At 46.8% G+C, this 14,190-nt stretch overlaps 1 protein-coding gene across 3 annotated transcripts in view; it reads right to left on the minus strand.

The window, feature by feature from the left end:
• Positions 1 to 14,190, minus strand: part of Anxa11 (annexin A11) — a 44,630-nt gene that overhangs the window by 16,155 nt on the left and 14,285 nt on the right. For 2 of the 3 annotated variants that reach the window (XM_027389086.2, XM_027389087.2), the window contains exon 2: positions 72 to 134. The exons of the other annotated variant lie outside the window; for it this stretch is intronic. In XM_027389086.2, the coding sequence (XP_027244887.1) occupies positions 72 to 126 (55 nt within the window). In that variant the 5' untranslated portion in view covers positions 127 to 134. The remainder of the gene's footprint in view (positions 1 to 71; positions 135 to 14,190) is intronic. 3 annotated transcript variants of the gene reach the window in all.

Raw genomic sequence — 14,190 nt, forward strand, 5'->3', positions numbered from 1 at the left:
GAACCAGCCAAAGCCAGGCCTCTCAGTTCCGGTCCCAGTGGGTGCAGAGGATCCACCATAGGTCCTCTTACCTGGAGCAGCTGGAGGGTAGCCACCAGCAGGTGGGGGGTAGCCTGGGTAGCTCATAGTTGACTCTGGAAAAGAAGGGAAAGTGTATTGAGATCATGCTGAGGTGAGGATGCTCCCCACCAGGTCCCTTGGGATCTGCTTCTTAGGAACACAACCTACTGCCAAGCCCTTACCAGAGGGATTAGCTTCCTGGGCTCCAGTGCAATCCAGTCCACACCTCCCTACGGGGCCTCCAGTTAGTAGGTCAGGCCCACCCAAGGATACTGGAGGGTGCAACCGCACAAGCCAGCTACTGGTTCCTCGACAGCTGCTCCCCCAAGCCTGGTTTCTGTCTCCACCAACAAGGGTACCAAGTGTTTGCTGTCTGGTGTGCTCTGACACCGTATTCTAGATAGAGCATTGCCTCAGACTCCATGTCTACTTGTCTCATCTTCCTTGTCCTTATCACTATCCCTCCCACAACAGAGGAGCACCCCATCTACAACTCTCAAGCCTGCAACAGCAACCCCCCTCCCTCAGGAATCAGACCCAACCTGCAAGTTCAGACCAGCTGCTGCTGCAGTCTTTAAATGGCTGATCTATGTATGTCTCTCCTGGGCATTCCATTCTCTAACACAAAACAACATAGTTATGTGGGAATCATCATTCTTAGAGCCAAGAGATGCCCTCAGAAGGGCCTGTCTGCTACAGAGCCCTGAATCAGTGCAGGTATTAAAGCCCAAAGAAAAGTAAGAGAGTTACAATGAGATGAGGCAGAAAGGGAAGCAGAGGGAACACCTGCTCTCACAGTCCTCTGTACACAGGTCTTTGGCAACACCTCATGTCAATTAAAATGCCCAGGAGGAACAGAGATCAAACACTGCCCTGCAACCTGCTTGCTCTTGCCACATAATAGCTGCTGCTGCTACTGCAGTAAGTGCAAAGGTCTAAGCCAAAGCCGGGTAAGGAAATTCGTGGCCGCCACAGTCATGTCCACAGGGTCTAGGACAGTCACTGTGTTTCATACACTGGCATCTGAATTATGCCAAGGGATTGTAAAACATCATGGGCTCCATCATCAGTACCTATTCTAAATAAGTTCCCAGGTAACGGATTGGATCTGGGGTCCCCACTTTAATAACTGTCCAGAGACCAGCCACTTAAAATACTCTAGTCACTCATCATGTCTACCTTCAACAACTAAATAAAAACCAAGGAAGTTGCAGAATTTCTTTAGGGTACCACTGGCCCCACAAAATGGCTTTTAGTCCACTTACTTTGGTCACTGGGTCTAAAGGGGACAGTAGGCTACAATAGGAAACGAGGTGATGCCTTCATGGCCATGGGCGGAGCTAGAACTGGTGGCAGCCTGCAAACCCTTGCCCTTTACACAGCTTTGTTTTTCTAAACTCCTATGCATGTGTGGTTCCAAAGATGTATGCAGGGCCACTCACAACTGCCTCTGGATCCAGAGGACCCTTATGCCTTTTAGATCCATGGATACCTGCACAGGAATATGCATGTGCATGCATACGATCAGACAGACACAACAGACAGACAGACAGACAGACAGACAGACAGACAGACACACACACACACACACACACACACACACACACACACACACACACTTTTTCATTTTTAAAGAAAGAAGGCAGAAACACACAAACCAAGAGGTGTGAGGTGTGGCTGCATATATGCACAGACCACTCTTGGCACTGTACACAAAGCACTGGAGAATGCTTGTTGACTCAGGAAGAAAAGCTGACTGGAGATGAAGCTCACTTCCCATGTACACATTCGTGACTGCCTAATAAGAGCAACTTTAAGAAAAGGCCCAGTTCAGACAGGCGTTTCTAACCACACACGAAGCTGTCCCTTCCACTCCCCATGGCCTTGGTGGCTCTTCCAAAATAAAAATAGCGCACACAGGGCTCATTCAGTGGAGACATCCAGGACACAGGAGGATAGCCCTCCCTCCTGGGAGAGCTGTGGGAGAGTTTCCTGGCAAGAGTAACATCTGCCTCCTGGAAAGAGCCCTGCCTCAAGGTCCATTCTATGGCTAATTTCGCTACAGAACAGTCCTATGGTGGCCCTGGCTCCCTCCCTTTCACAAGACTCTGCTTCCAGTCTTTCCCTCTCCAAAGATTTATCTTCCACCTGGAATTGTCTGAGCATGCTCCTTCTTCTCTTTCCCTTTGAGGCCTGTCAGGACTTAAAGCCACAGGCTAGTCCAGAGATCACAGGGCAGGATGGTCACTTTTTCCTCCCTGTGGGTGGAGCTTCCTGCTTCACTGGATGGGAACGTGGGGGTTTTCTGGGTGATGGAGCCATTACAGGGATTCCTGTGAAATTACTCTCATGGGTCTGCCCATTTCTCCATCCCTCCTCAATCTCTGGCTATGGTGACACACTGACCATCTTAGTGCACTCTCAGCTGTTTCATAATCACTGATTTGGTGTGCATGACACTATGTCCCTCTAAATAAGAGATACAAATGGGCCAATGGCAGAGACAGTCTGAACTGTCATACTTAATTCCCTGCTGATATACCCATGCTGTCACAGGCTTTTGATCTGCCACCACTGGGCCCATATCCCTACCACATTCAAATACCTGCTCTCATGCTGTCATGGCTTGAATCTGAAGTGTCCCCTCTAGGCTAGTGATTTGAACACCTGTTCTGAAGGCAGTGTGGCATTTCAGAAGGCTGTAGAGACTCAGGAGAAAGCAGGCTGAGAGGGGCAGCCCTTAGGTTAGTTCCATGCAAAGTTCCTGTCCTGCTTTCTTTACTTCCTGGTCCACATTGATGTAAGGAGCCCCTACATCCCAATCAATACTGCCATGCCTTCTCCACCATGACAGCCTAAACATTCCCTCTCAGATACAGTACTCACTGAGGCCCAAAGTAATTAACACACATGTGTAACAACCTGCAGCTCAACCACCTACTAACCCCCGAGACAGTAGTCACCAGCTCAGAGGCAAGATCTTTGGGATCTAGTAAGCCCCAAGGGATCTCAGCATCTAGGGACCTTACCACCCCTTCTAAGCCTTGCTCTCCATGACAAATGGGAACATGGTGAGCCATTACCCAGAAGACTGCTTGTTACCTTATACCTACCCAAAGCCTTTCTTCTACTTTATCCTTCAACAGAGAAGAAAGGTGCATGGGTGAGAGATTCTTCACAGGACTAATGTGACTGGACAGCCAGGCATTTCCTGTCCCATATGCCTGCTTCTGATCACAGCATTCAAACATGAGACCTCATGAGAGAGTCCTTCTGCAAAGAACAGACACCTGGCTCTAATTCCAATAACCCTGCCTATAGAGAACTTCTAGCCTCTGGTTCTGACACTCTTAGGGACACTACAACAAAAACATCACCCTTCCTTCCTCACTGGGACTATGTAATGCAGCTGGGTAGATTCATCTAGCTGCGGCCCTCTTCAGCTTAAATATAAGTTTCTTAGTTAGGGTTTTGATTGTTGTGATGAAACACCACGACCAAAGGTAACTTAGGAGGGAAGAGTTTATTTATTTCAGCATACACTTCCCTATCACTGTCCATCACTGAAGGAAGTCAGGACAGAAACTCACAGTGTAGAAACCTGGAGGCAGGAGCTGATGCAGGGGGCCAGGGAGGAGTGCTGCTTACTGGCTTGCTCCTTATGGCTTGCTTAGCCTGCTTTCTTGTAGAACCCAGGACTACCAGCCCAGGGATGGTACCACCCACAATGGGCTAGGCCCTCCCCCATCAGTCACTAATTAAGAAAATGCCCCCACAGGCTTGCTTACAGCCTCAGAAATATTGAGGCATTTTCTCAATTGAGACTCCCTCCTCTCTGGTGATTCTAGCTTGTGTCAAGATGACATAAAACTAGCCAGGACAATGTGTTTCCAAAACAGACCATTGTGGAGAATGTTAAAACCTAGATTACTGGGCCCAGCTGAGTTCAGGATTGCTCCTCTACACATGAGTACCCCATAGAGAACTTGGATCCCGGCATCCCAGCATCCCTGAGAACCAAGCCTCCAGGGTGCCCAGTCAAAGACACCACCTATGGGGAAAGGGGAATTTCCTTGGTTCTGTGAAAGGGCTTTCTCCCTAATGCCATGACTATCCACACCAGTGTACCTTAAATTTAAAGGATTCCCACCACATAGGCACAAATCTAGAGATACACAACAAGAGGGGAAAGCTTCCAGAATGGAATTCCTCTCCCCAGACTCAGCCATTCCCCCACCACAATGGAGAGCACTGTGCTTTCCACCTTACCAGGAAGAGGTGGACACGGGCCTTCAGCCTGTAGCAAAGCTAGCCTATTCACTCGGTCCAGTGTCCAGCCTGATTTCTAGGGACACTGAACGGAAGGGGTAATGAGTGGTAGTGGTACCAGGCCTGAAGTACAGGTCCAGACACAGCCTCTCTCTCAGAGACAGCCTCTCACGTGGAACAGAAACCACACCTGGCTAATGCTTACAGGCAGAGGTCTGAAGAAGTACTCCAAAGCCTGAAGCCCCTTGGCACTCAGAAGCAGACAATTCAGGCCTGACGTCTCCATGGAAGGGTCTGCCACTATATTTTCCTAGGCTGTTGGCTGAAGAATCACTTGCTCTCACACAACACATAAATACATAGTTGAAACCACACAGCTCTCACAATCTTTGCATGGTGATGCACCCTGTAATCTGAACTACTCAGGAGGTTGAGGCAGGAGGATGAATTGTTATGGCCAAGCATTTGGGGCCTGATTCAAAAAAAAAAAAACAAAAAACAAAAAACAAAAAAAAAACCTACAGAATGGCTGAATGTATTCCTAAAAGATACATCTGATAAAGGGACTTAGCAAAATAGAGGAAACAGACCTGAGCCGACAGCTCACCAAAGGGTATACAGAGATGACAGTATATGGAAAAGACCTCAATATGCCATTATATATGGAAACAACAAAATGCACAGCTATTATAATGGCCAGGCCCACAACAGTGACCACCAAACCTTAGGGGTATGGACAACAGCTTCCAAATTACTGTGGGAAATGCCAAATAGTTCAACTATGGAAGAGAGTTTAGCAGTTTCTTACAAAACTAAACACACACACACACACACACACACATACATTTTTGGCTTTTTGAGACAGGGTTTCTCTGTGTAGCTTTAGAGTCTGTCCTGGAACTCACTCTGTAGTTCAGGCTGGCCTCAAACTCACAAAGATTCCCCTGCCTCTGCCTTCTGAGCGCTGGGATTAAAGGTGTGTGCCACCACTGCCCAGCAACTAAATATACTTTATGAAATCAGCAACCACCATGATCCTGGTATTGGCCCAAGTGAGACAAAAACTTACAGGATGGTTGTGTTAGCCAGCCTTTTATCACTGTAACAAAATGCCTGAGACAGACGACTTGGAAGAAAGGTTCATTTTAACACGGCCTTTTCAAAAGTTTCAGTGAGAGAGTGGTAGGTAGGGAAGGGAGAAAAGGAGGGAGGAAGAGTTAGAATTCCAATGCACCCTTCAAGGGCTTCTCACAATGTAGAACCCACACACTTCCTGTAAACAAGCAGGGGGGAGGGAGGGTAGTGAGGGAGGTGTGTGACTCCGATCTAAATGTAGCCAAGTCACTGCGGACTGCTCAACTTCTCAGGAACCAAAACATCGCTTCAGGACATCCAGAAAACTAAGTATGATTTGACATCAAACAGCAATGAGTCTGGCTTGGGCTGCAGCTCAGCTGGTAGGGTGCTTGCTTCTGAAACTGGGTGACTGATGCCTTCGGCCTGATCCCCAGCACTGTATGAAACTGGGTGTGTGCACTGTTGCCTGCTTGTACTCCTACCACTTGGGAGAAGCTAGGATATTGGGGGGTGGGGGGGTGTTCAGGAGTTTAAGTCCAGCCTGGGCTAAACAAGAAGAAACAGTCAAAAAAAAAAAAAAAAAAAAACCCAAATTACCTATTTTTTTAAAAAAAAATAAAGGAATATAAGCAGGCTGTAGAAAGTCAGAACAAGCAGAGAGGGCCATTATCCCCTCCCCTAACGGCAACCACCAAGCATTCTAACATGTAACCTAAGACACACAGACACATACACAATCTTGCAATGTAGCCCAGTTTGACCCCAACCCCCCCCTTTTAAATTTTATTTGTACATTTAATTTTTATTATTCATTCTTGTGTGTGTGTGTATGTGCCCGGCACTCATTTGTCCCAGGTCACTGGGGTGGAGTTGATAGTTTGGATACTTACCTAGCTCCCACTGTGCTTGGTTTTGTCACTAGAGCACATCAGAACCAGGATGTGGTAGAACACGATCTGTGTGTGGCAGAAGACAGCAAAGCCCGCCCCCCCCCCCATCCCCAGACCAGTCACCCCCTGGGCTCACAATGGCCCCAGGTGGATTTGCCATTGGTGACCTGCTTTAAGAGCTTCCCTCCAACAGACAGGAGAGACAGTACAGGGAACAGGTTTTGAACTGGAGTTGCCCACAGAACATCCTTCCCCCTACTGAATCCAGCTTTTAGATCAAGGAAGGCTGTTGGCTGTGAGGGAAGAAGAAAGAGAAGGGAAGCCAGACTTGCCCAAACCCTACCACACATGCATTCAAAGTCAGCTGAGCTGGCCAGGCACACCATGTAAGCAATGATGGCTTTGCAATTCCAAGGAATGACCCATGATGGAGGTGCCGATGAGCAATGACTGACATGGAGAGTTTATATAAGCAGAACAGGGTCATAAATCTTCAACCCTTGATTCATCTAGACCAGTGGTTCTTAACCTGTGGGTCATGACCCCTTTGGGTCAATTTGTATCAATGACAATACATCCTACATATCAGCTATTTACATTACAATTCATAACAGCAGCAAAATTACGGTTATAAAGTACCAAAGAAAATAATTTTATGGTTGGGGTCACCATAACATGAGGAACTAACTATATTAAAGGGTCTCAACATTAGGAAGGTTGAGAATCACTGCCCTAGACCCTATCTTCTTCCTGTTTGTTTAAGAAAACCCCAGGCATTGTAAACTATTTCCTGTGTAACTTTTTAAGTACTATCAACTTTAAATATATTCTCTCTCTCTCTCTCTCTCTCTCTCTCTCTCTCTCTCTCTCTCTCTCTAATACTACATGTTAATCCTGGGTTTCTATGCCAACACACAGGACTCAGAAACTGGATCATCTTAGGGGAAGTGGGAACATGTAACACTTGAAGGTACCAGTCCAGGCAAGGGGACCAGACAGCCAACTCACCCAGGCCTTTCCAGTCCCTAGACCATCTGGTCCTGAGCAAGCCTCAATGTTCCCTGCTATTTGTGGTGACTACCTTCCAGGGCTTTGGTCTGACACAAAGGCCAGCAGCTTTGTCCCCATGATCATGCAACATCCAGGAAACACAGCTTAAGTGTCAAAAAGAAAGAAAGCTGGAGGCTTGGCCTCTGCCTTGATGGTCAGTAGCTGAGTGAGGCTGGCCATGTCACTTCTAGTCATTTTCCCTTTTAAACCTCACCTTCACTTGCTCTGACAATCATTTATAGCAACAGTTATCAACTTGTGGTTCACAACCATCACAAAAACACATTATTCCTGATGGTCTTAGAAACTCCCAACCATAACTTTATTTTCGTTGCTCTTTCATAACTGTGATTTTGTTACTGAGCAGTGTCTCAGTTCCTAAGACCATCAGAAATGTGTTTTCCAATGGTAGAGACCCACGGGTTGAGAACTGATTTATAGGACCACATAGATGTTTGGCCTACACACAGTGGGCAAGGGTCAGTACAATCAGCACTGAAGTCCTAGCTCCTGGCAGAATAAGGTCCCAACTATGTATTTTTGCATACCATTCTGTAAAGCAGGACACCCAGGGCAAGTGTGTGACTGTCAACTCTGGTGGCAGCCAGAGAGAACTAGAACATACAAGATCCAAATCTTCTCTGCAGGTACCAATCTGTCCAATTTCACAGTTGTCTCTTTACTCTTGGGTGTCTACTATCCACTATCCCAACAGTCCTGATTAGGCCTAACCTGGACCCCAGCACAGCTGGGGTTGCCAGACAGAAAGAAGCAAGCAGTGTGATATACACACAATTTAGTGTTGCCTGCACTGTGGTTATCCACTCCAACACCACCCTACACACTGTCAAGTTAGTCAAAGATCAGACAGATGTGTAAAAACCTTATAAAATGGTACATACAGTTATGTGTTTAACCAATGCCTCCCAATTCATGCCAGCACCATGAAAGCTCTGAAAAGTCCAGTCACAAAGAGGCCCCTGCTTAACTCTACCCTCAAATTGCCTCGATTTATTCAGCCATGCCAATCGTTACCATTTATCAAACACTTACGACATGCCAGGTACACAATCCTAAAACCAACAGCCTTCAAACAGCAGTAGGCATGAGGAAGGTACAGCCAGTGAATGGTAGAGGCGGGACTCAAACTCTGGCCATCTGGCTTTGACTTCTGGGACTTTCACCACTAATCTGCATCTCTGCAGAACATACTGGCCCTAGGAATATAATTCCAAAGGCTGAGCTTTACAAACACTGGTGCGATGGAATAGCATGAAATCAGGAATCAATATACAATATACCTAATGATAAACAAGCAAGCCCTGTATTCTTCTTCCCTTTGTTTTTGTTTTTTTCCAAGACAGGGTTTCTCTGTGTAGCCCTGGCTGTCCTGGAACTCACTTTTTGACCAAGCTGGCCTCAGACTCACAGAGATCTGCCTGTCTCTGTCTCGGAGTGCTGGTATTAAAGGTGTGCGCCACTACGCCTGGCTAAGCCCCATGTTCTTAAAGACGATATAGGACAGTAGGAAAAACTTGAAAGCAGACTGCTCAAGTTCAAATCCAGGGTGGTCTTGGGCAGATTACTTAGTTTTCTGTGCCTCAATTTCTAACCTTTATTAAATAGGAATAGTAATAGCATCATTTTAACTTTCATTCATTTGAGTTGTCCCAATATAAAACACCAAACTGGGTTGGGGGTGTGGTCCCCAGAGGACCCTGGGGCATTTGGTAAAGAATGAGAATTGTGGGGACTGGAGGGGAGGGGAGTTGACATGGCAGGGCAAAGGGGGTAAGGTTGGGATAGTCTGAAGACAGAGAATGCCAAGGGCAGTTCTATCATGTGGCTCAAGAAAGGCCCTTGAGGCCGGAGAGATGGCTCCACCATTAAGAGCACTGACTGTTCTTCCAGGGGTCCTGAGTTCAATTCCCAGCAACCACATGGTGGCTCACAACCACCTTGAATGAGATCTGGTGCCCTTTGCTGGCATGTAGGCAGAAGACATAATAAATAAATAAAATCTTTGAAAAAAAAAAAAAAAGAAAGGCCCTCAAAGGCCCACATATTACAAGCTGAGTTTTGAGTCCCTGTGGCAGTACTGGTAGGCTGTGAAACTTTGGGCTATTTCTGCTAGTAGGTCTTAGGTCACTGGGGATATGTCCTTGAAGGAGTCATCAGGATCTGAGGCTTTCCTCTTTCATCTCAGGTGCCATAAGGTGAGCATGCTGTGACCGAACAGAGTACACTGTGATGTACAACCTTACCACAGGCACAAAGCAACAGAGCAGACAGGAACCTCTGAAGCCATGTCCTTTTAGCTGATGGCCTCGGGCAGTATCAAAAAGAATATATTTGTCTCCCAGATGAAACCCAAGGGCTTAGGAAGCAGAGTACTTCGGTGGCTGGGTCTCAACAGTACAGCTCTCCTGAACTGGATTAAGGCCAGAGTGACTACTATGTAAGGACACAGTGAGAGTGGCCAGCTATAAATCCAGAAATGGTCCTTTAGCAGACACTGACACTTGATCTTAGCTTTCAGCTTCCAGAACTGTGAGCAAAACACTTCTGCGGTTGAAGTCTCTCATTCATAGTATTCCATCACAGTGACCCAAGCAGCCCAAGGCAAAACTTAAAGAACCATATACACAGGGCCGGAAGGATGGCTCAGGTAGTGAAGAACAAGCACTGGGACAGAATTCAGATCCCAGCATCACAGCTCACAACTACCTGTAACTGCTGCTCCAGGGGGTGGATCCAACACCAGCTTCTGCCTTACCCAAACACATACCCTTACGGACTCTGGGTACTTGAACGCGCGCACACACACACACACACACACACACACACACACACACACACAGAGAGAGAGAGAGAGAGAGGGGGGGGGAGGCAGAGAGAGAGGCAGAGAGACAGAGAGAGAGAGAGAGATAGAGGCAGAGAGACAGAGAGAGAGAAGGAGGGAGGGAGGAGAGGGAGAGGGAGGAGGGAGGGAGGGGAGGGAGGGAGGGAGGGAGGGAGGGAGGGAGGGAGGGAGGGAGGGAGGAAGGGAACCATACATACTCCCCCACACCAAAATTGAGCTGTGTTTCTGAGTGAAGTTCAGGTCGAGGAATACGGGTTTTACTTTTCTGTTACCACCTCCCACTATCAGTCACACCTGAGTCTGAAACAGTGTCTGCCAGGACTGTTTAGGAAGTATGGTCAAAGAGACCAGCTAGTCATGGCCTCAACATTGTGGACTGATGACAACTGTTCGAGCTGCCCAAGGTGGCTGGTCTCTCCAGCCCACACAAGGCCCAACCTGGTTTTTCCTAAGTCCCCTTGAGCTTGAGATATGTCTGCACAACAAACCGTGCAATGCCAAGTTACCACCTCTGTGCCATGCAATCCTTCCAACAACTAAAGAGAGACCAGACCATGGGAAACTGCTTGACCCCATGCTCTACTAAGAGTTAATCTGAGCAGGCTGAGACCAGCTCCCTTAGTACTGGTGTCTCCAAGTAGCCATAGAAGTCAGGCTATGACGCACAGACAAGGGATAAAGGATCAAAACTCTTAAGCTCATCCAACTTCTATATGCACCTGTTTACCAGGGAGCTGGCCCATACAGTGATGGAAGGGCTGACAGGCCATCAGGGCCACGGGGCCTGAAGACACCACTGTGTAGGAAGCCGGTTCCTGCATTATAATGTTGCCTGAAGACACCAAGGTGTGAATTACTTCACAGGCGCTGGGTAATCTCCATTCCTTTGATCTCTGCCTATCCCGTGGCTCATTTTTGCCTGAGGAGCTGAAGCCATTCATAGGGTAATACGTCCCAGGTGGCTGGTCAGCCTTTTATATAGGGATGGTTTTCTTGGTTCAATGTCTCTGCTCAGTCTCTGCTCAGTCTCTGCTCAGTCTCTGTTCAGTCTAATGCATTAAAGCTTGTCTGCAGAAGGATCCGAGTGTCCTGCGTGTATTTCTTGCTGGCGAGGAATACAGAGCGGGCGCGGGACACCACTGGTCAATCAAAGGAGTAGAGGAAAAGACATTCCAAAGATTGAGACAGGCCATCCATCATCCTCCAAAAATGCCCCAGATACAGTCCTTGGCCCCAATGCCCCAGAACCTGAAAATGTTGCCTCCTGTAGCAAGAGCAGGTCCAGTGTGACTAAGATTACCAGCCAGATGAGCTTATCTGGGTGAGATCAATCCAACTGCAGGTGGACATTCTTTCCCCTCTAGGGAAAAGTAAAAACACGAAGACAACACCAAGCAGACAACTGCTCCACCTGTAGAGGAATGGGCCACAAAAAAACCACAGACAGCCACCAGTGCCAGAGACACCAAGCAAACAGATCACCCCCAGTTAAGGCACAATCCTATGTACACCTTGAGTGTCCCTACATGACAGTTATAAGACTGTGAGATCAAACTGCTAGATAAACAAGCCATGTAGCAAAATGGCCAGCTACTGTGGCAAACAGTAAAGGCTCCAGAAAGAAAGGAAGAAAGAAAGAAAGAAAGAAAGAAAGAAAGAAAGAAAGAAAGAAAGGAAGCTAAAAAACTAAACACAGAACTACCATAGGCTCCGGCAAACAAAAACAAGACCTTGCACAGTTATTGGTGGAACTACTCTCACCTAGCAGCATTATCCACAGTCCAAGTGCTTAAGTGGGGAGCACTCCAGTGTCGAAGATGAACAGATAAAGAAAATGTGAAAAAAAATAAATTAAAAAAATAAAAAGAAAACAAAAAGAAAATGTGCCATTCACTCTGAAAACAAAGGATATCCTGACACAAGGTACAGCATGAATGAACTTAAACCCAGAATGCTAAGTGAAATAAGCCAGTTATAGAAGGATAAATACTGCCCGATTCCACTCAAAGACAGAAAGATATCGCTGCCACGGGGGCTGGGGCAAGAGGGAGATGGGATGTTCTGTTAAGTGGGGATAGTTAGCTTTCGATGATGAGAAAGTTCTGGAAATGGGTCATGGTGATGTGATGGTTGCACACAAAGTGAACATTCATTGCCACTGAACTACTCACCTAAAATTAGTAAAAATAGTCAACTTCATGGCATGTATTCTGCCACAAATAAACATCTTAAGTCAGTCATGGCCTGCAAGAGCAGGGATTACAGACTAATCTATACAGCGGCCACCTCTCCCTTCCTTCCTCCAGATCCCTTCCTGGCTGAGGTCTAGGACTAGCCCATTCAGCCTGGTCAGCATCTTTAACAAGAAGAGCATCAAACCACTAAGACTACAACAAATCATTTCAACAACAAAAACCACCAGGTGCTCACTGCTCCCTCCTACCTGGGAGAAGGAGCCCAGATAAGGCCGGCTCACTTGTATTATAGGACAACACAGTCACCATGGTCACCATGAGTCATGATAATAAGAGCTGGGGTGGGTTCTCTGGACAGGCAACACACCCAGCCAGCAATGCAAACTTTGGGGGAGGGGAAAGCTAAGGACCTGATTTATGCATGCAGGTAACTGAGCATTCAGCCCAGCTGGTAAGCCAAGGTAGCTTTAAAGAGATGACTCGGTTTATTCCTACCCACCGCACCTCTTCCTTCCACTTACATATGGAGAAACTGACAACCAGGGAGGGGGAAGTGGCATGCCATCATGACACAGCAAGGGACCCAGCCCTGAACCTCTTGTTTCCATGACAGGTGTTATGTTGCAAAGGGCATGGCACCAGCACAGGTTAGTGGCTCATGAGGGACCCCCTTCACCTGGATGCTTCCTTTTATCAAAGGCACTGAAGGACTAAGAGTTCTAGCTAGGCTCTATGCCTGAGGCAAGGGCAAATGAGGTGGAGAAGACCAGAGCTACAGGGCAAAGAGGTGGTATAATAATGCCAAGGACTGGGCACTATATATGTAAATAGACAAAGGATCACAGGATATCTGAACAGGACCCAATAAGAGCAGGAGAGGCCAAAACAAGAGAAGAGAGCCATTGATGAGAATGAGGGAACACAATTAGCAGGCTCAGAGACACAGAGAAAAATCTATCCATAAAACAAAACAAAAGGAAAATTCCACACACATGGAACAATAAGAAAACAGTAAAGTTGTCTTTTAGACATTAGAAATTCAAAATGCAATAGATCAGTGGCAAATAAATTTGTGAATAAAGGGAATAAAAAACAAACAAACCCTACCATTCAACAAAAAGGTTAGAAAAGCAAGTCAGGAAAAAAAATCTAGAGATAAAAGAGCAACAAAAAGCTGGTTGCTGTGAGCTATGCCTGTAATCCCAACACTCAGTAGCAGAGGCAGGAGGTTCTGGAGGTCAGGGGCCTAAGTACATAGAGAGTCTAAGGCCAGTCTGTACTACATGAGCTTCTTATCCTGGAAATAAGCAAGCAAGCAAGAGTAGCTGGGAGAGGTTCTAGTCAGTAAAGTGCTTTCTGCATTAAGCATGAGGACCAGAGTTCAATCCCCAGTACTAACATGAAAAGCCAGACACACAGTGGCATATGCTTAGAGTTCTAGTGCTAGGGAGGCAGAGGCAAGTGGATCCCTGGAGAGAACACCAGATTCCACTGAGAGACCCCGAGGAACGCCTGAGGCTGGCTTCTGGACTCCACGTACATGTGCACATATGTACTGAAATGCACAAACGAAAAGCACTAACAACCACAAACAGATATAAAGAGATGTAGGAATATTCTGATCTAAAACAGTGTTTCTCAACTTGTAGGTCCCAACCCCTGGAGTTAAACGACCCTTTTATGGAGTCACATATCAGATAATCTGTATGTCAGATATTTGCATTACAATTCACAACAGTAGTTATGGAATAGCAACAAAAATAATTTAATGGTTAGGGGTCACCAC

This window comes from Cricetulus griseus, assembly GCF_003668045.3.
Source record: "Cricetulus griseus strain 17A/GY chromosome 1 unlocalized genomic scaffold, alternate assembly CriGri-PICRH-1.0 chr1_1, whole genome shotgun sequence".
Lineage (NCBI taxonomy): Eukaryota > Metazoa > Chordata > Mammalia > Rodentia > Cricetidae > Cricetulus > Cricetulus griseus.